General features: G+C 44.2%; 1 protein-coding gene across 3 annotated transcripts in view; it reads right to left on the reverse strand.

The window, feature by feature from the left end:
• The window catches only part of ICE1 (interactor of little elongation complex ELL subunit 1), a 36,658-nt gene extending 16,386 nt beyond the window's left edge, over positions 1-20,272 (reverse strand). The window contains exons 1-13 of one of the 3 annotated variants that reach the window (XM_082234133.1): positions 20,108-20,265; positions 14,228-14,286; positions 13,359-13,394; positions 12,120-12,137; positions 11,669-11,780; positions 10,959-11,035; positions 8,354-8,391; positions 6,569-6,651; positions 5,509-5,548; positions 5,351-5,410; positions 1,459-1,548; positions 1,305-1,346; positions 382-755 (exon numbers count right to left, since the gene is read on the reverse strand). In XM_082234133.1, coding sequence (XP_082090259.1) covers positions 382-755; positions 1,305-1,346; positions 1,459-1,548; positions 5,351-5,410; positions 5,509-5,548; positions 6,569-6,651; positions 8,354-8,391; positions 10,959-11,035; positions 11,669-11,780; positions 12,120-12,137; positions 13,359-13,394; positions 14,228-14,286; positions 20,108-20,200 — 1,122 coding nt within the window. In that variant the 5' untranslated portion in view covers positions 20,201-20,265. Of the gene's footprint in view, positions 1-381; positions 756-1,304; positions 1,347-1,458; positions 1,549-5,346; positions 5,411-5,508; positions 5,554-6,568; positions 6,652-8,353; positions 8,392-10,958; positions 11,036-11,668; positions 11,781-12,119; positions 12,138-13,358; positions 13,395-14,227; positions 14,287-20,107 lie in introns of those variants that run through there. The other 2 variants (XM_082234135.1, XM_082234134.1) reach the window with 2 other exon arrangements.
• Positions 20,273-22,605: the final 2,333 nt, after the last annotated feature.

Genomic DNA, 22,605 nt, shown 5'->3' on the forward strand with positions numbered 1-22,605 from the left:
CTGGATACAATGGTAACGATTCTTTTAGGTCCGGGCCTAATATACCCTGAAGGCAGGTAATTGTGGGGGTTTTTTTTGGATAGTTGAAAGTGGTATAACAGATAAATTACTGCCCAGGTATATTACACATTTACTGATTTTATCCTGCTATTGGGAGGGTGGGGATGGTATTTTTTTGCTTTTTGAAGCCCTATGAATACCTGCAAAGCCTGTTCAACTGAGAATGAGAGTGAGCCAGGTATACTACCCATGGATAGCACTGCCTCTTTCTGGCCACCTGGCTCCATCCACAAGTAGACTTGCTGTACTGTATTAAGTCAACATTCTATCAAGATTATGACATTACTAGGGCACATGATTTTAACCCATATTTTGACTTACTGGAGTAGCAGCAGGTGAAAACTGTATGGGAGACAGCAGAGGAGGAAGAGGCCTAACCCACTTCAAAATATCTCGCAGATTTTCACCAACTTCGTCCTGTTCCGTGCTGAAAACATCCACGTTGCCCTCTCCCAAATCTGCCTCTGAAATGACTTCTAGAGATCTGTCTTCGTAAAAAGTGCCGCCACCATTGTAAGCGCCCGTGGTTTCCATGGCCTTGCTTTCTACTGGGCTATCATGCCCAGCAAGTCTGTCATCCAGCTTTGTCTGCAACGGTGCCAAAGAAACGTGCGTCGTACAGGTTTCAGGTGAAGGACAACCAGAAGGCCTCTCTTCTCGAAGTTTCCTGAATTGTTGAGGATTCCGCGGCGTTTCTATGGGGCAGAAGATCATCTACAATGTAAACAAGGTTTCCCTATTTCCTCCACTTTCTGAAGGTTTTAAAAAAAGTTTTCAAACCAATTTTAAAACAAATGATTTATTATACATGTTACTGAGTGCCCTACCGGTACACCACTGTGCTGTTGAAAGGTTTTTTGCAACTCCACAGGCCCTCCAGAAAGTATCCCCTTAATTATTATTTTTTAATTTTAAAAATCCAGATGTTAATTTTACTGACTACTCTCGGGGGGCCCCTGCTGTGTTTCTGGGGTGCTGTACAGTTTTTGTAACCTTCCCATGACCCTCACAAATTTTTTCCTTAAAAAGTGTAAGACATTCCTAGCGCAGTCTTGGAAGAAGGCATAGGAGGAATGAGGACACACCAAGGAAGATTTCCTTGTAGGTATATATGCATATATTTTGTTCTTGCATTTAAATTATGCAAATATTAAAAGCATAGTGCAAAGTCATTCTAAAAGTTAATTATTGGCATCCGTCTGTCGTGAGATTCAACGGCAGAGTCCCGTTCTAAAAGTACTCACTTTTTTCCCCACGTGCTCTTGAACGACCATGAAAATCTGTTGCTGCAGGTGAGAAAAGAGGCAATTCTTCTTTACTCTTCTCGAAAATTGCAACATACTTTTTCTAATTGGACTACTTCCAATTATCTCTAGAGCTACAGTACTTGGGTCTCACCTAAGATGTAGTCATTTTTGTTGATTTGACTTTTTCCTGTCGAGCTGTCAATACACATCCAGAGCTCCTGCAACAGCAGTTTAATTTTCTCTGTAAAATAACCAAAGAGGCATCCAAACTGTTATGGTACTTGCAGAGAAACATGGATTAATAGAATATATATCTGTATCTGCACACATATTTCTTCACTAATACAGGGAATAAGAAGCAAATCCCAAACTGCTGAGGTTATGTCTGTTCCAGTGATGGCAAAGCTCTAGCCTACTAGGCCTCCTCTATTGACTTGCCAAGGCTTCTCAGTAAAGTTGAAGGAAGCTTGCTATGTCAGGATCTGTTACCTAAAGACACCTGGAGGTGACAACTCCCAACAGAGCAGCTCTCTCTTTCCTGCTGGTTAGCTATTTCCTTGGAGAGTTGAGCAGGGGACGGAGGCCCACCACTCTGGTCCAATGTTCAGGAAACATATGAGCAGCGATAAAGGGTTAGGTCTCTTGGTGGTTTCTCAGTTATTCCTTTCTGGGTTCCCCTTTCTCTGTGCAGAGAGTGGGAACACTTTTGCCCTGGCTCTTCTGGTGCATACATGCATCCTCCACAAAGGAAGGCAACGAGGGAACCTGGCCCTTGAGCTTAGGGAGGTTCTGCTTGCGTTCTACACCAAATAGGATGAACCACACTGAGTGGGATAGTGAACCTCACTATCTCTCAGTCTCACCTACCTCACATGGTGGCTGTGGGGGATAAAATGGATAGGTAAAAGGTAAAGGACCCCTGGGCGGTTAAGTCCAGTCAAAGGCGACTATGGCGTTGCGGCGCTCATCTCACTTTCAGGCCGAGGGAGCCGGCGTTTGTCCACAACAGCTTTCCAGGTCACGTGGCCAGCATGACTAAACTGCTACTGGCGCACAGGGACCGTGACAAGTGCCAGAGCGCATGGAAACGCTGTTTACCTTCCCGCCACAGTGGTACCTATTTATCTACTTGCACTGGCATGCTTTCTAACTGCTAGGTTGGCAGAAGCTGGGACAGAACAACGGGAGCTCACCCCATCGTGCAGATTCAAACCGCCAACCTTCCGATCAGCAAGCCCAAGAGACTCAGTGGTTTACATTTTAGGTAAAGGTAAAGGTACCCCTGCCCGTACGGGCCAGTCTTGCCAGACTCTAGGGTTGTGCGCTCATCTCACTCTAGAGGCCGGGAGCCAGCGCTGTCCGCAGACACTTCCGGGTCATGTGGCCAGCATGACAAGCTGCATCTGGTGAGCCAGCGCAGCACACGGAACGCCGTTTACCTTCCCGCTAGTAAGCGATCCCTATTTATCTACTTGCACCTGGGGGTGCTTTCAAACTGCTAGGTTGGCAGGCGCTGGAACTGAGCGACGGGAGCGCACCCCGCAGCGGGGATTCGAACCGCCAACCTTTACATAAAATGGATACAGGAAGCCATGTATGCTGCTTTAAGCTCCCTAGAGGAAAAATGGGGGAAATGCATGGTTCAAGACACCTCAGTTTGTGCATTTGAGAGTTAGAAGCCAGAGTTAAAAGCCAGAACTCCAACCCTGTAGCAAAGAGGATGCAAAAGCATATATGGGATGGAATGCAGCACTTTCTTGCAAACTGCCCTTGGAAAATGATTGAAGGGCTATACAAAAATACAGTCGTACCTCGGGTTACATACGCTTCAGGTTACATACGCTTCAAGTTACAGACTCCGCTAACCCAGAAATAGTACCTCGGGTTAAGAACTTTGCTTCAGGATGAGAACAGAAATCGTGCTCTGGCAGCGCGGCAGCAGCAGGAGGCCCCATTAGCTAAAGTGGTGCTTCAGGTTAAGAACAGTTTCAGGTTAAGAACGGACCTCTGGAACGAATTAAGTACTTAACCCGAGGTAGCACAAATGAGTCAGCCCAATTTCTCGACAAATCGATGGATATTCAGCAGAAGTTCTGACTTGACACAATTTGTTACAATCACAAGCTAACCAATGTGTTCTTTTCCCCTTCTTGGCAACTCCCTTGAGCCTGTGCCTTCTCAGAGGACTCAGCCTGTTGACATGATAAGCAACAGCAAGAAATCCACCTGCATCTATTTAAATTGCATCATTTCCTTCTTGCCTCTGCTTGCCTCTTTGCTAAGTAAGCTGCGAATTTTTTGAAAAAATTGAATGAAATAAAGGCGCTTCGATTGTATCCCTTTGTTGGTATTCTCAGCACTTTGTGGCATGATCACCATTTTATTTGCATATCACCTTTCCTTGAAAAGATTCATGCTGAAAGCGGCTTGCAAAAAAAAGGAATGCATCTCAAAATCAGCCACTGCAAGAACAATTTCATAGTAACATAATAGCAAATATAATATCAAACAAAAAACCACACACCAATATTTCAGCATTATAAATATAAGAAGATTACACCTCCTGAACATTGCAAAAATAAGAAGGGAGACTGACAGCTTTGCCCATGATGTGGCCATGGCTTCCTGGTTGGTACTTGCACATAAAAGGAGAGGGATAGATTCAGGTCTTGTCACCCGGAGCAGGAAAGAAAGCACTTCCAGGCGACCAGGTAGAGAAGCTTCTTTGAAAGCAAATGTGTCCTTCTCCCCACCCCTTAATGAATGCACCCAACTGAACCTGGGTGGGCAGACTAGTCAAATTTTTGCCTGTTGATCTGAAAATGGCAACTGCACTTCAGACATGGCCTTTTAAACAAAAAAAAAAGTTCTAGTGTCCTATACAGCTTGCAGTGGGAAGGGAAGGGTTGAAAATTCCCACTCAGCAGATGCCCAGCATATACAGAAGCACAAATGTTTTCGGCCCCAAATCACTAGCTTTGCCAGGAAGACCAGGGTTAAATTCTAAAACACCTCTCTACAATCCAACCCAAACGCATCACAACTTTTCTTCTAAAATTCCCCCATGAGCGCAACAGAACCCAACAGCTTGTTCCCCACCCACGCAGATCAATTCCTTACAGCTCTGTTCTCTGCCATCTAATCCCCTAGGCTTCCACTCACTCTACAAAACTGGGGAAATTGCAAATGTTGCCTTCTGCTTGGCCGTCCAATGCTCTCCACGCTCATTGAAACGTGCTGCTAATTTCAAGGGAGCAGTGGTGACAGGCCACGGCTGAGACACCCAGCATTAGTGAGCAATGAATCAGTCTCTCAGTGGTTCAATAATTTGTAGGGGGTTAGATGCTGGAAAGCAAGGTCTTGGGTATCATGTCTGACGACCTCGTCTTAGGCAATGATAAATAATTTGTCTCCATCCAACTGCAGTTCTAAGAAGCAAAGAATACTTACAGCAGAGTAACAAGTTCAAGCTGACATAAAACCTATCGTAGGGGTAGGCAACCTAAGACCCGGGGGCCGGATGCGGCCCAATCGCCTTCTCAATCCGGCCCGTGGATGGTCCAGGAATCAGCGTGTTTTTACATGAGCAGAATGTGTCCTTTTATTTAAAATGCATCTTTGGGTTATTTGTGGGGCCTTTCTGGGGTTTTTACATGAGTAGAATGTGTCCTTTTATTTAAAATGCATCTCTGGGTTATTTGTGGGGCGTAGGAATTTGTTCATCCCCCCCCAAATATAGTCTGGCCCACCACATGGTCTGAGGGACGGTGGACTGGCCCATGGCTGAAAAAGGCTGCTGACCCCTGACCTGTGCTCTCTGCCCTTTTCTCAGCCAGATCTTGGGGCCTTGCACACGTCCCATGCAGTGGGCAATCTCTCCTATTCAGCTCCTTTAGGGTACCTGCAAGAATCCAAGTAGGGCTGAAGGGTGAGGCCTTGTAGTATGAGGATGTGATGACTGTACAGATGACAACTCAAAGAACAGCAGCTATGAGCAATTGCAATCTTCTTATATTAGAGAGAAAATATTTATACATACCAACCTTTGTCTAGGTCTGCTACAGGACTCGCTCTCTCACTTTGGGTCTCAGCATTCTTCAGCACTGATGGGAAATAGGACAGACACAGATATCAGATCAACAATTAAAACTGGAACCCTGCCACTGAAACTCTATTAAGGTAAAATAAAGTGAAGCATCACCTTTCTTTTGCTTTGCATTCGGGAAGCCATCCGTCTTCTCCTGTCAACATCAAGGGAAGAAAACCATACCACATTAACATCCTTAACTTGCAGTATTGTCAATGGAAAGAGATTCGACACTGGTTACTGTTTAAATTACCTCATGACCTCTCAAATGTATTATACAGTGGCACCTCGGGTTACAAACACCTCGGGTTACAAACGCTTCGGGTTACAAACTCCGCTAACCCGGAAGTAGTACCTCGAGTTAAGAACTTTGCCCCAAGATGAGAAAGGAAATTGCGGGCCGGCGGCACGAGGGGAGGCCCCATCAGCGAAAGCGCCCCTCAGGTTAAGAACGGTTTGGGGTTAAGAACGGACCCCGGGAACGAATTAAGTTCGTAACCTGAGATACCACTGTATAGGGATTGGGAGCCTACAGATTTTGCTAGACTACAACCCCCATCGTCCCTTACAGCTGGTCATGCTAGCTAGGGCTGATAGGGGTTGGAGTCCACCATCATCTGGAGGGTCACAGGTTCCCTGGTTTCATAGGCTTGGTGGAAAATCGGAACTGTCCCTTGTTACTCTTGCCATCTCCGATCCCTCCCCTTCTGTGCTTATTGTTACCTCTTCATTCCCTCTGTCCAAATTTAGACTGTAAGGTCCAAGGTGGAGGGAGGAGGAAAGAGCTGTCTTTTATTTTAACCCCCCCCCATTATCATGGCACATGGGTACCGTGTAACAATAACTTTTTTACTTTGGACCTTAAAGCAGCAACAATTCTGCCCAGCAGCCTAAACAATTTCCGTGATCAGTTCTCCCCACATTGTCTAGTCTTCCACCAGTTTACCCATTGCAATGATGGGAAATAAGTCATCAAAAGATAAGAACAGTGGGAAATGTAGGCATGCCAAGTCCACATTTATGACACACACTCTGCATCTTGGGGGGGAAATCATTAGGAGGAGATACTTACTCTGTAACTTATAACAAAGCATGCAAAGAAACACTAATTTGTGCTTACTGCAAAAATGCAAAAAAAAAAAAACCTCCCCAAACCCCTGCTTAAGAAAGTTACCTGTGCTTTCTTCAATTCCTTCTCAAGAACTTTCTTCTCTGCTTTCAGCTGCTTGAATTCCTGGATGTGCTTTGCTGCAGCCTCTTCATTTAAAGGAAAAAAGCAATCAAAATGCATGAAAACCATTAAGCTTGACTTAATGGCACAAAAGTCAGCAAACAAGGGCGAAATGCACTTGCATGGTGATGCCTTCCCTTTCAGATTTGTCAAACTCTAACAGTTTATCTAGGGGTTGCAGCATTCAGCTCTGCACTATCATGTATTTCATTAGGATTTCATCACACTGGATGAATGCCGCTTGGCTCGGTCAGAGACATGTATTATCCTACCAACTGAACACAACAGCTCCACAGCTTTTTCTCCAAATGCGTAAATGCCCACATGCCTTAGAATTCTGCTTAATGAGCCCTAGGGAACTCGAAGTTTATTCATACCAAACACCATTGACAACAAAACCTTTCCGTGTAATAAATATATATTTGCACCCTTCCATTTCAACAGGTCAAATTCTTAAATTGTGCTTTGTCAAGGTTTGCTATAAGACCCTAAAATGCATACAGATATCCTTAAATGGCAATAATTAAGTCTGAGTTCTTTGCATAATGTTATACTCGGATAAAAATTTATGCAGCAATCCAACTAGGTTTTTGGGAAGTGGTTATTCAGCTACCAGGGGTTTGGTAGAGGTACTACACTGACATTTAATTTATAAACACTCAAGAGAGAAATTTCTTAACAGTTATTTTACTTTCCTTTGGACATTAAACAGGTAGAGTAATACGTGACATGAAAATAAGGACAAAAACAAGAAATAATTTTAAGGAGCTTTCATTCTTAATTTCAGGATCTTGTCACAGCTACTAACAGCTGCCCAGAGCTAAGACAGGAGAACACAATTGTCTTCCTGCTGTCATTTCTCATATATTTTCATGAGAAAATATAGTATAAACCTTTTATGATTTAAATAATGAAATTATTTTACAGCTTTCTAACAACAGACCACTCTAAATTCTAACAATTCATGACTTAAGGCAATCTTGGAATTTTTATACTTTGATTGACAGTTTCATTAAAACAGGGACTCAGCTACACAGCTGCAACTAAAATGTTTTAAGTGCAATATACAATGTGACACTAGATGGTGAGCCTAATGGAAAATTCAATGTATTTTTAAAAACGCTTTTAAAAAAGCATTCTCAGAATGGTTTTTATATGTGTGTACATTCCACCCAGGTGTATAATTAACCTTTTACAAGCCAATTCATTCTCGCACTAGCTAGCTCAATTTTATCTCAGGAATTGTTCTTTCTTTTATTCCCATGAAACAGAAGCAAAGCATTTGACACTGCAATCCTGTTATTAGTTGAAATGGGGCAAAAGGTAAAGGCAACAGTGAAGAAAGCAAAAGGTGAATCAAACTCAGGTTTTTAAGGTAAACTAACTGGGGCAAAATTGTTGGTGTACCTCTCAATCCTACTTAAAATACACATAAACTATGCAATACTCTCTTTCCTTACAACAATGTATTACTTTAAATCTAAATAAAAAAATTCCTTCCAGTAGCACCTTAAAGACCAACTAAGTTAGTTCTTGGTATGAGCTTGAGAGGTACACCAACAATTTTGCCCCAGTCAGTTTACCTTAAAAACCTGAGTTTGATTCACCTTTTGCTACTGGAAGGAATTTTTTTATTTTGACTATGGCAGACCAGCACGGCTACCTATCTGTAATTTAAATCTAAAGGTTTTCTGCATCTGAAATGTGAATTTATTTGCAGTGAATTACCTTCAAGTTTCTTCACTTTAGTTTCCAGTTTCTTCTTCCTGACCATGTTTAAAAAAAACACACACACAAGAAAATGAGGATAGTATTCTATTGATACAGATTTTTGGCTTTTTGTTCAATCTAATATATGGAACATAAAAGCTTCCTTGATAACACAGGTTTATTATGATTTGTGTAGCTCAGGCTTACACTTCAGGTTGAGTTTTGAATTAGAAACTGGACCCGCGCCCAGTTCTTTGTGATGCTAGGACCCCACAATCGTCACCACTGCTACACTGTCTGTCCATAAAATATATCATACATCAAGGGAGAGGAGCAGGTAGAAAAGTCATGGAGAAGGAGAGACAGCATGCTGGGCAATGAGTTTTGGTTACGGGCCACTCTGAACATATCTACTCCATTCACTGCAGCAAAGAACGCACCAACTCCCAGAATGAGAAGTGGTCGGAAGGGCACTGTCAGGGAACTGACATCGGAGGGAGAGGCGAAGGGGAGGCTCCCAGATGATGCTGGCGAAGGACCCAGCAGCAGGGGGAGAAACAGCTCAGTAGAGGGGGAAGCCAATCAGCGCAACACCAGGGATAAAGGGGGGCAGACGGGGGAATTGGAGAGAGGGCTCCAGGACTCTTCACTGGACACCAGCGGGGAGAGCCCAGGTCCTCCGCTACCCACGCCTTCCCTGCGCAGAAGACTCCCACGCAGTGAGAGGAGGAGGAGACTGGGGGTCAAACAACTTTTATGTTGGAAGAGGTCCAAGAAACACCCACTGACGGATTCTGCCAGTGACTGAGGCAGCCACCATGAGAAGGGGCTGTGCAGTCAGAAAGGTTTAACAAGGCAAATTAACCGAGAAAGGCACCAGTTTATGCACGAGTAACTCATACCCATTACATGCACTGATTCAGAGTGTGCCCCAGAGTTCTTTGCACCACTGAATAGGGAAGTCAGGTAGGTCAGATGTAGCACATGTCTCCCCTTGCACACTGCTTTTGGCCAGGCTAGTACACCTCCCATCCAAATCCTACATCAAGGCACTGTGGGGCATATTCATGTTGTGCTTTCACGCAAGGATCAAAATAAACCTAGCCTTTTTTGTCCGGAAGACTAGTACAGTGGTGCCTCGCAAGACGAAAAGAATCCGTTCTGTGATTCTCTTCGTCTAGCGGTTTTTTCATCTTGTGAAGCAAGCCCATTGACGGATTAGCGGATTAGCGGCTTTTAGCAGCTTATCAGCTTATCGGATCAGCTGATAAGCGGCTTAGAAAAAGGGGGGAAGGAAAAAAACCCGCAGGAACTCGCAAGACATTGTCGTCTTGCGAAGCAAGCCCATAGGAGATTCGTTTCGCGAAGCACCTCCAAAACGGAAAACTCTATCGTCTAGCGAGTTTTCCGTCTTGCGAGGCATTCGTCTTGCGGGGCACCACTGTAGAAGTTAAGTGAATGTCCCTTCAGCCAGCAACCATTTCCAAGTAATCAACAGGACTTAATTTGCCGTACCACACTTCATGGAATGTGGGTTCTGATAACCCGGGTCCCAAATAACGAGAAGGGTAGGTAGGGAATGAATTCAGAACGGGTTGCTTGCCTCTCCTTTTGGACTGCTAGGCTCCCCCTCCCTGAAACACCCCCTAATATGGTTTTGTGTTTCAGTACTGGCTATGTGGCCCTAACAACTGATGTGATGTACAAGAAGTACCGTATTTTTGGCTCCGTAAGACACACTTTTTCCTTCCTAAAATGTAAGGGGGAATGTATGTGCGTCTTATGGAGCGAATGCAGGCGGGAGGCTCTGCTCAGCGCTCCCTTTGAAGAGCAGCGTGGAGTGTGTGTGCGGCTCTTGGGGGCCTTTCCCCAAGGAGGGAGAAGGGCAGCCCGTCAGTCCCTCCTCGGGGAAAAGCCCCCAAGAGCCGCACACACGCTCCGCACGCTTTTTAAAGGGAGCACGGCTTTTGCGGGAGGTGGGGGAAGGGACAGAGGGCAGCCATTTAAAGAATTTTTTTTTCTGGCATTCCCCCTCTAAAAACTGTTGGGATACTGCCAGGAAGACAAAGTCCATCATGGCCCCCAAGCCGCCTCCGGACATCCATCGATCTCCCGTAGACACGCAGTATCATTCAGTTAGCGACACGAGCTCCAGAAATAGCCTGCCACATTCCAGAACTGGTGCACGCTCTATCAGCAGATAATGCACAGCGAAAGATGCACGCAGGAGAGTATTATTTACAAGTTTATTCAGCGTTGGTCAGAACAAAGAAAAACATGACTGCCTGCTTCAGTGTCTCTGACACAGAGAGAGAAAACGCAAAGACACAACAGAAACATCCTGTGAACAGGAAATACGCAGACTCTGTGACTCACAAAGCCTGCTCCCTTTTAAGGTGGAACGGAAATATCCTAACAAAAACTAGGTGCATCTTATACTCAGGTATGTCTTATGGAGCGAAAAATACGGTAGCATATGATTAATTCCTACACTGAGAGAGTTCTTAATTCCCTCTCTTTCCCCGCAAACATTACTATAATCTGAACATAGAAGAATTTTTCATCTAACTGCAAAGGTGAAAAATAGTATAAATTCACTATTTGGTTCATTTATATGACTCACATCGTGTCACTTTTGTTCATTTCATCTTTCACCCGAACATATTCCAGATGAGTTTCTTGGTATATCTTGAGTGAACTCTAGTTAAAGAAACAGATAGTGATTAAAATATAGACATGCAAATAAACAAGTATTTTCTTATAGCTAATGCATTGATTCCTAATATCATGAAACAGCACCGCGAAAGTCAGAAGACATACACTAAATAAGGTTGCAGGAGAAGGGGTGTCCACAGCTGTGGAACCACCACTAAAAAGACTCTGGCCCTGATACCTACTAGGGCTGGGCGATATTAGCTTGAAATAGTTGAAAAGGGGAGGCGCCGAGGGAAGAATGAGCTCCATTGGCCAGATACAGCTCCGTCCTCCGCACACCGGGTGCTGGTGACAGAGGGAGTCCCTCTGCTGCCAGCGCTGGCACGTCAAGGGAAGAACGAGCTCCATTGGCTCCAGTGCCTCGTTCCTCCCTCAGTTTGAGGGCCAGAATATTTCAGAATAAAAAGATCTTCTCATGGGCCAAATGGGGTGGCCTGGAGGGGTTAATCAGTTAGTCCTGTGGGTCTGAAGCTCCCCTTCCCTGCATGAAGGGATTACAGAACAACCCTCCAGCTACCTTCTTAAGGTCACTCTTGTGCAAACCCTCACTCAGGGACAGGCAATCCAGATGTCTCAAAGCAGGCCTCACCCCTTTCTTTCTAAATATTTTCTAATTACCTTCTTCTCCTCCAGCTCTGCCTTCACAGATCCCAGCTCCTCCTGACACTTTTCTAAAGGCAAGATTTTCTGCAGCATTTGCTCCACTTGGTGACGAAGTGTGTCATTTTCTCTGAAACGGGGCAATTAATATAACAGAAGTGGAAACAAAACAAGAGACTTGCATGCAATATCTTACTGTCTCCATGGACACGAAGTCACAGTAGTCCCATGCCCTCCCACCATGGCCCAAGCCACATAGCAAACACAAACCAAAATGTCCTTATAAAATCCCATTGCACTCTCAAGCATATTTGCTTAAAAACTTTTCTCAGCACCTCACTCTTTTGTCTCAGGGAGCAGACAAAGTACAGAACCAATTATTAACACCCAGAGATTCACCCAGCAGTGATAACTCCCAAGCCCAAAGCCGTGGGCACAGCGTCAGAATTCAAGCAGAATGAGTTCTTACCTTACAGCAAATTGAAGCTGTGATATCTGGTTAAAGAAAACCTGAAATGCAGAGATTAGCTCGATGGCCACAGTTACAGATCAACAAAGCCCACTGTGCCTCAGAGGCATTTCTTATGAGTCTGATAGCAATATTCATGTACGAAAAGGATGTATTTGATGTCTTGCCTCGAAGGAAGCACGAAGAAGATATTTTATTATTACTCTCAAGTGCCCAAGAACTTGAGAACTGTACAGAGCAGAACCTGACATGTCAATGGTTGAGTTTGCTTTTACCATGTATGTGAATGGCAGCATCTCTTTGCATGCTTCATTTTTCCTACCATTGTCTGGCAATCTCACATGCAAGATTTGAGCCTCTATAGGCTTCGGGGTCTACCTACAAACTACACCTACAGCAGGAGAAACATTTTCTTTGATGTTCTTCTGCTGACACGCAAAAAGCATTTTTATTCATATAGACTTTTGGTCAAATAAGCTGACTTGTTATGATTTGCAGTTTGCTCAATTGGACATTGTTTTTATCAGTTTTACCTTCTTTTATGCTGTTCCCATTTTATCCTTTGTATTTTACTCTGTTAACAGCCTTCAGCAGTATTTGGGATACACATATTATACATACCTAACAAACAAAATGTAGTGTTGGTTATGATGAATATACTGAGCTTGCACACTCTGGATTTTCCCTTTCAATCTGTGCAATTAGGAGCCTGGTTTTTTTGCAGCATGTATGCATTTTCCAATGAAAGCACAACAAGACTTGTTTCCAAAACACCTGCACCCAAATATTAAAAAATTAACCTCAAAGCAGCAACCTTCAGGCTTTAGCATGACAGTGAAAGACGGGGTCAGGCTACACTAGCGGCTTCAGTTACAGAAGCCTCTTTCACACAATGTTCACAAAAGCTGTTCCCGTTGCCAAGGAAACGGGATGCCGCCTTTCTGTCAAGGACACTGTGGCTGCTGTTCCCTACCTGTGCGCTGCTGCCTGATGCAACTCAGGGTAATCCGAGCCTTGGCAAATTACGCCACCAAGATTTCAAGTCACAAAGTTGCTACCTTTTCAACAACATCTGTAGGGTGCGCAGTTCAGCCACCCAGTACAGACATGCTCACTATGTATCATAAAGTTCTAACACTTAAACACACCCTACCACCACTTTAGATTTCCCACCACAGTGCTTTGCTCCAAGCAATACACATTCAATTTATTTCCTAGGAAAAGAAACGCAAAAGGATATCGTTGCACTTTTGCTGGTATTCTGTCAGCAAGTGGCTGTAAGAGAGAGAAGGGGGGGGGAGAGAGAATTAAATGCAGGTCCATGCTGAACAAACAAATACATGAAATATTATTGTGCCTGGTGCATACTGAAACTGATCTCTGTGCTTTATAGATTAGTTAGCAAGGGCAGATAGGCTTTCTCACATTACTACAAAAAAATCAGATTTATTTATTTTAAAAATGTAACACGTCCTTCCACTTCTCACACCAGTATGTATAATATATTGCACATATGTTCACACATAATTTAAAGCCAAACCATGCCTTAGTGTGTGTGGCTTATCAGTGAGGGCTACCGGGGAGTAAGATATGGTTTGGATCTCAGTGTGTTATCTAAACCCAGGCTCATGGACTGGCTCACTCCAGACAAATCACGAGCTGTAACCAAGGTCTGCTCCTGGTTTACATCTTGTACTATATTTGGGAGGATGCCACACTACGCCAAACCATGGCTTTGCTCTGGGTAGCACAACAGCAGGAGGAGGGCAATTGTTGTCACCTTCTCTTCAGTAGTCTGTGTGCTCGTGCTAAGTCATCTTTAGCTTAGCATTATGGGCTACCTGAATCAATGTTTGCCCATTTACAGTCCTTCCCCCACACAGCGTCTTTGTGGACTACAAGAACTCCTGCAGTCCTCTGCTGAAAAGTTAAGTCTGCATCAGGGCCATACCGAATGCAATTTTGCAGAGCAGAGGATTTTACTCCCATTGGGTTTGAATAAGATTGAAAGCAGTCGAGCTGTGCACAAGAGCGGAAAAATGAAAACAGTTGTTATGCGTACACAGGTGAAAAATACATTTGTACAAAAATGGTGACAACGTACTTACTCGGTATCAATGATCTTTTGCTTTAATGCAATTAGGGCAGCTACGTATTCATTTAAATTCTGAAAGAAAAAAATGTAGAAGCCAGTTAAGGAAATTCAGCTCCCACACTCCAATAATATCTTCTAAGTTCGTACTACCCCAACTGGGCACATATTAGGAATGTTTGGTCTGTAGACAGCAAAAAAATAGGAAACCTGAAAGGCAATGCAATCACAGAAAAGATGAAGCAGCTGGCAAATGAATATGTAAAAATCACTTAAATGTTTTTTAAAAAATAAAAAATAAAAAGGGAAAAGAACCTGAATAATCTTAGGTTAGTATATTTACAGTACCTAAATTTAAAAAAGTAGTGGACAGAGCTCCATGCACCAAGTGCCCAGAAATTAGGAATTTTAGGCATATCCTAAGCATTAGAATAAGGGACGCGGGTGGCACTGTGGGTTAAACCACTGTGCTGCTTGGCCTTGCTGATCGAAAGGTTGGCGGTTCGAATCCCTGCAACGGGGTGAGCTCCCGTTGTTTGGTCACAGCTTCTGCCAACCTAGCAGTTCAAAAGCACGCAGTGCAAGTAGATAAATAGGTACCACTCCGGTGGGAAGGTAAACGGCGTTTCCGTGCGCTGCTCTGGTTTTGCTAGAAGTGGCTTAGTCATGCTGACTACATGGCCCGGAAAGCTGTCTGCGGACAAACGCCGGCTCCCTCGGCCTGAAAGTGAGATGAGCGCAGCAACCCCAAAGTCGTTTGCGACTAGACTCAATGGTCAGGAGTCCCTTTATCTTTACCTTTAAGCATTAGACTATACAAACCTTTTCAGTGGTGGCTCTGCATTTGTTGAATGACCTTCCTTTTGAGGTTTGGCTTGCCCTCACTTTATATTTGTTTAGACACCAGGCAAAAGCTCGTCTTTTCTGCCACACTTTGGTGGGGAAGAGTCGTTCCCGAGTTTTGATGCTGGCAGTTATGTTAATGTACAGTCATCCCTCGGGTTAAAGCAGCTTCAGGTTAAGCATTTTCAGGTTGTGCTCTGTGTTACTTCCGGGTTTCGCCGCTTGCACATGCGCAGACGCTCAAAATGATGTCACACGCATGCACGGAAGCAGCAAATCACGACCGGTGCACGCGGGTTGCGTTCGCTTCAGGATGAGAACGGGGCTCCAGAACGGATACCGTTTGCATCCAGAGGTACCACTGTACTCCTTTCCTGGCCAATCCTCAGCAGGTTTCCTAACATTTGGTGGGAAACTTGGAACCTGAGCATCTTAAAGACTTTAATAAAATTAATTTAAATGGAATGTGGGAGGGGTGAGAGGGATTTGAAATCTACGGTGTACCTCGGGTTACATACGCTTCAGGTTACAGACTCTGCTAACCCAGAAATAGTGCTTCAGGTTAAGAACTTTGCTTCAGGATGAGAACAGAAATCGTGCAGCAGCGGCGCAGCAGGAGGCCCCATTAGCTAAAATGGTGCTTCAGGTTAAGAACAGTTTCAGGTTAAGTACAGACCTCCGGAACGAATTAAGTACTTAACCTGAGGTACCACTGTATTTGTTCAGCAGCATCATATAGTGTAGTTTAAAACTTATTTCAAAATGTCAGGGACAAGATGGATTAGAAGTTATAGGGCATTAGTATTAGACAATGAAGGCAACAAGCAATCACAATAGAGTTTTTAAAGCTATTTGTGACTATATGTCTCATATTCAGGCAGGCTTGTAGATCATTGTTTGCTGGCTTGGTTACAGCAAGTAAGAATCATAACCAGCTGACCAAGTAGGGAAGACTTTGTTCATTGGAAGATACTTTCTTCTCCTTTCAAATTTTGAATTGTCGATGTGTTACAAATGCTGGAAATAGGTATGCGTGAACAGGCAAGTGAGCCCATAAACATCTCCTACTTGTATATATTAAGCAATTCCATCCAAATTTTATTTGAAACAAATATATTTAAAATGAGACTAAATCTTAGCAAGTGGACACTCACAAAGTTTGGGGAGCTCGTTGAAACAAAAATCATATTCAGCTGCTTCTGAAAAGTGCAGATACTGGGTGCCTGTCTCAACAGGTGCCTGCTTCTCCACAGAACAGGGGTAGCCCTGCTATGAGTTACTGTGGAGAGGGTTTCTGAGATATTTGGGACTTGAAGGAGAAACTCCCTTGCAGACTGCAGTGTTCTACTGGGTGTATAAGGCAGCCTCTCAAGTAACCTGGTATCAGCTAAGGACTACAATAGGTTCCTGGAATGCCTCATAGCTTACTTTATCCACAATTTGCCAGAACAATTCTATAGCACCTGAATATGTTTTTTTAAAAAAATAAATAAATACCCAGATCGCTCATATGAAAAACAGTTGAGAATGTGAAAACACATGCCTATATATCTCCCACTGAGACAAGTGATCAGCTATGCCATCCATCAATTCATATTTTACAGTGAGGTATCAAATATGATAGGGTGGCGCTGTGGGTTAAACCACTGAGCCTAGGACTTGCCGATCAGAAGGTCGGCGGTTGAAATCCCCGCAACGGGGAGAGCTCCCCTTGCTTGGTCCCAGCTCCTGCCAACCTAGCAGTTCGAAAGCACGTCAAAGTGCAAGTAGATAAATAGGTACCACTCCAGCGGGAAGGTAAATGGTGTTTCCGTGTGCTGCTCTGGTTCGCCAGAAGCGACTTAGACATGCTGGCCACATGACCCGGAAACTGTACGCCGGCTCCCTCGGCCAATAAAGCGAGATGAGCGCCGCAACCCCAGAGTCGGCCACTACTGGACCTAATGGTCAGGGGTCCCTTTACCTTTACTTTATCAAATATGATAGATGAAAGAACCTCAAAGCCAAACTGCAGCTTTCTAGCATTTTGGATACAGCTTCTATTTGAGGTATGGACAGCTTGCCCTCTTCCTGTTATACAGTGGTGATTCCCAGAGTTGTCAATGAAGACTGGCTTCCTATAAAATTTGCTATGGAAGAACAAGTAGCATAAGGTCCTGGGGAAGAGAATCCTTTGAAGGGTCAGCTAAACTTGGAGGAAAGGGTGATGTAACATACCTGCAAACCCTGTACAGTTGTGATATTCTACAAGCTACAATTAAGGGATGAAGGAAAAATAGGATGCAGTGGAGGTGAGCTGTACTACAAATTCCTATGCTAAACTGTATCTCAGAAGGCTTTCTCCTTCAGCTGACATATACATGCACAAACACAAATATGTTCTTTCACTCGTTCTCACTTTGCAGCAAGCAATGGAATTTCACAAATGAATTTTAAAGTCACAGCAATGGGAAGCAATGATCACATTAAAACCTTTATGTTCAGGAAGCTATGGCTCTTTCAGACAATGGTGCAATTAGGAAAATGGTATTGAGTTATACTAGAATTTCAAAGATATATTACTTACTAAAATTGAATAGCATATAAAGTAATTATATATGAGTTTAGGGTAGCAGACTTTGTCTATTGTTAGCAGAATATGCAAATGATCAGGCTGAAAGTGTTAACTAAGAAGCAAGTCCCAATGTGTTTAAAGGGGCTTACTCCAGGTAAGTGTATTTAGGACTGCAACCTTACTGTGTGTGTATTGAAAAGTTTGCTGTTACTTAATTTTATGAGGTATATGGTGTTCTGTACAATAAGGCTGAGATAATAAGTTTTGTTTTTGTTTACAACAGCACTAATAGTTTCCCCCTCCCTTTTTGGGGGGGAGGGGGGTTATTTTAGTCCTGTTTTCCCAGTAGCAAAAAACAAAATAGGTTCCTTAGATTATAGGAGTTTACAGCTGTATTTCTCACTGCATACACATATATTTTAAAGCTATATTTATTTTCAGGGAATGACTAACAATATAAAAAATAACCAAGAAACCTACCCAATCCTCTAAGTTCAAATCACCAATAGGCCCTTTAAACAAAATAAGGGCAGATCACAAGCAAGTCGAAGTAGTCTTAACAAATGAATAAACACATATTCAAAAATGTTTACTGGGCTGCTTAGGACAGACCACAATGTAAACTTCATTATCTAACAGAAACTGTTATCGAAACCTGATAGACTGATTTAGCCACAGTCCACTTTAATTTAACTAATGTGCTTTCCCCTCCCTAAAACACTTCAATTCAATTCACACAATCTTTTTATACATCATTCCTCAGTACATTCTTTTAATAACAAACCACACAGCAAAATATGTGGAAAGTGACATTTGTTTTTGAAGTCCGTGAAACAGCGGGGAATTAGATTTGATGGGGGGAAATAAATACACGCCGAGGCGTCAATGTTGCTCCAGCTCCAAAGCTGCCTGGAAGTCTAGCATTTGCACAACTCATTCAAGAGTATGTGAGCAGCTCCTAATCAGGCACGTCCAAAAGGAGCTCTTTACATGCCCCGAGGCACGTCCCAGGGCACTGAACATGGAACTCTTCACGTGGTCAAAGGCAAAGAACGGGGAACTCTTCACATGCCCCAAGGCACTGAACAGGGAACTCTTCACACGTTCAAAGGCACAAAACAAGGAACTCTTCACATGCTCAAAGGCACCGAACAAGGAACTCTTCACATGCTCAAAGGCACAGAACACGGAACTATTTACATGCCCCAAGGCACTGAACAGGGAACTCTTCAAATGCCCCAAGGCACTGAAAGGGAACTCTTCACATGCTCAAAGGCACTGAACAAGGAACTCTTCACATGCCCCAAGGCACTGAACAGGGAACTCTTCACATGCTCAAAGGCACAAAACAAGGAACTCTTCACATGCTCAAAGGCACCGAACAAGGAACTCTTCACATGCTCAAAGGCACAGAACACGGAACTATTTACATGCCCCAAGGCACTGAACAGGGAACTCTTCACATGCCCCAAGGCACTGAAAGGGAACTCTTCACATGCTCAAAGGCACTGAACAAGGAACTCTTCACATGCTCAAAGGCACTGAACAGAGAACTCTTCACATGCCCCAAGGCACTGAACAGGGAACACATGCTCAAAGGCACTGAACAAGGAACTCTTCACATGCCCCAAGGCACTGAACAGGGAACACATGCTCAAAGGCACTGAACAAGGAACTCTTCACATGCCCCAAGGCACTGAACAGGGAACACATGCTCAAAGGCACTGAACAAGGAACTCTTCACATGCCCCAAGGCACTGAACAGGGAACACATGCTCAAAGGCACTGAACAAGGAACTCTTCACATGCCCCAAGGCACTGAACAGGGAACACATGCTCAAAGGCACTGAACAAGGAACTCTTCACATGCCCCAAGGCACTGAACAGGGAACACATGCTCAAAGGCACTGAACAAGGAACTCTTCACATGCCCCAAGGCACTGAACAGGGAACACATGCTCAAAGGCACTGAACAAGGAACTCTTCACATGCCCCAAGGCACTGAACAGGGAACACATGCTCAAAGGCACTGAACAAGGAACTCTTCACATGCCCCAAGGCACTGAACAGGGAACACATGCTCAAAGGCACTGAACAAGGAACTCTTCACATGCCCCAAGGCACTGAACAGGGAACACATGCTCAAAGGCACTGAACAAGGAACTCTTCACATGCCCCAAGGCACTGAACAGGGAACACATGCTCAAAGGCACTGAACAAGGAACTCTTCACATGCCCCAAGGCACTGAACAGGGAACACATGCTCAAAGGCACTGAACAAGGAACTCTTCACAGGCTCAAAGGCACTGAACAGGGAACTCTTCACATGCTCAAAGGCACCGAACAGGGAACTCTTCACATGCCCCAAGGCACTGAACAGGGAACTCTTCACATGCTCAAAGGCACCGAACAGGGAACTCTTCACATGCCCCGAGGCACGTTTCAGGGCCCTGGCCTGAATTCAGAAGCCTACCACAAGCCCCCGGGTTCGCTCCCTACCTGCTGGAGGGCCCCGCAGTTGGCGCAGGCCGTGGCCGCCTCCGCCGCGATCCCCGCGGCGGCCGCGGCGGGCGGGGTCTCCCCGGGCATCATGGTTGCCGCCTTCGCCCATCCGTCGCCGGTCACCGACCAGCCTCGGGCGGCAGCGGCACGAGTGACGGACTCCGGAGGCAGAAGCAATGAAGGTCCTCTCCGGGCGCCCCGCGACGCGACGCCCAGCGGGAAAGGTCCCCACCACCCGCGTCCTGGTGGAAAAGCTGTCCTTGGCGCTGCCTAACAAAAACGATATGTGAAAATATATTTTTAGACTTTTCCAGGCACAAACGACAATGGTTCTCTCAGCCTCCGCAGCCACTCGCTGAACGGACTCTGCCCTTAGATGCTCCGCTGTGAAGGGGTTTCTGTCTCGGACAAGGCACTAGGAAAGGTCAGGCGGGAAACCATGGCGACGACTTCCCTCGTTGCCAAGGAGCCGGCAAGGGAGCGGCCTACAAATCCCAACATGCCGCGCGCGACGCTCGCTCTTTTTGTTGTTTTTTTTTTTGACCGGGGTGCCAAAGTTTGGGGACGGGATCGCCGGCAGGCCAAAAAGGTAGAGAAAGGAGAGTGGCTGATTTCCTTCAGAATGGAGAGGTTTGATCTTCTTGCAGTCCATGGGACTCTCAAGAGTCTCCTCCAGCACCATAATTCAAAAGCATCAATTCTTCGGCGATCAGCCTTCTTTATGGTCCAGCTCTCACTTCCATACATCACTACTGGGAAAACCATGGCTTTAACTATACGGACCTTTGTTGGCAAGGTGATGTCTCTGCTTTTTAAGATGCTGTCTAGGTTTGCCATCGCCTTTCTCCCAAGGAGCAGGCGTCTTTTAATTTCGTGACTGCTGTCACCATCTGCACTGATCATGGAGCCCAAGAAAGTGAAATCTCTCACTGCCTCCATTTCTTCCCCTTCTATTTGCCAGGAGGTGATGGGCCCAGTGGCCATGATCTTCGTTTTTTTGATGTTGAGCTTCAGACCATATTTTGCGCTCTCCTCTTTCACCCTCATTAAAAGGTTCTTTAATTCCTCCTCACTTTCTGCCATCAAGGTTGTGTCATCTGCATATCTGAGGTTGTTGATATTTCTTCCGGCAATCTTAATTCCGGCTTGGGATTCATCCAGCCCAGCCTTTCGCATGATGAATTCTGCATATAAGTCAAATAAGCAGGGAGACAACATACAGCCTTGTCGTACTCCTTTCCCAATTTTTTGTGAGAAGCATCGTTTTGCCAAAGGGGTGCAGCTCAGATTTTCTTGTTATTATTTATTGCATGACAACCTAAGAGCTTCCTGGGTCAGGCTAAGAGCCCCTCTCTTGCAACATCCTGTTATCAACTGTCACCATCCAAGTGCCTCAGGGAACAAAAACCGAAAACAGCCATCTCTCATTGCATGTCCCTGGCATTTGATATTCAGAGATAAGCTGCCACTGAACATGGAGGTTCCATTTAGCTATTATAGCCAATAACCATTGGTGGAACTGCCCTTCACAAATTTGTTTAACCTTTTAGAATGATTTCATCTCCTCATGTATTTAAATAAAAGGTTGTTCGCCGCTTTAATGCCTTTAGCCATTTGCTTTGTCAATCCCCCCCCCCCCCTTTGCTCATTTTATCATGAACCTACATTTGCTTTGGTCAGAGTTGTGCTATTTTATTTTCTCATTTGAATCTACATTCTCTGCTGAAAAGAAGCCTTCTAGCTACATATTTAACCATGCAGGCATCGTCTTTTTTCCAGGTAAGCCACAGGTAAGTCACCATTTACTATTATTCATAAAGTGTCTGTAATTGACAAGCTTACAATTTAATAATTCAATCTGTTTAGCCAGCCTTGTTAATATATCTTTGCCTTTCCTCTTAATCCAAAATTCTTTTTTTTAAAAAAATGCCCTCTGTGTAGTAAGTTCTTTCTTTCTTTTCCCATTTAATTTTAAATAGACAAATTTGTTGTTCTCAACACTCCGAAGCTGCCTCGTCTTAAAGGTGTATGCTGGAGAATTACAAGGCATTAAGGTAAAATTGGTAGGGATATAATGGGCATTAAGTAAGTATTTATGAGGAAAGGTGGAATGGACTGAGTCACCCTACTTGTTGGATTGGATTTGTATGGCCATTGGATGGAAATTCCTTTTGACTTTTTTTTAAAAAAAACACAAGTGAAAGGTGACATGGGGAATATTGGGGTCAAATTTCCATTGTATGGTTTATCAGTTTGTCTCGAGGGTTTCTTCACTGTGCTGTTCTACATTAGTTATTGTAATGTAATATTGTACTGAAGTAGAAATATTTCCTGGGTAATCTTTGCTGCCATCCTCGATATGAGGATTGGACGAACGGAAAAATCCACACAGGATATAATTGGTGTTTATCTGCTTAAGGAGATTATCAGAAGAGATCATAAAGAAAAAAAGAAAAAATATACGAACAAGATGAGATGTGGAAACAGCAAGATAA

This window comes from Podarcis vaucheri (assembly GCF_965113315.1).
Source record: "Podarcis vaucheri genome assembly, chromosome: 8".
NCBI lineage: Eukaryota > Metazoa > Chordata > Lepidosauria > Squamata > Lacertidae > Podarcis > Podarcis vaucheri.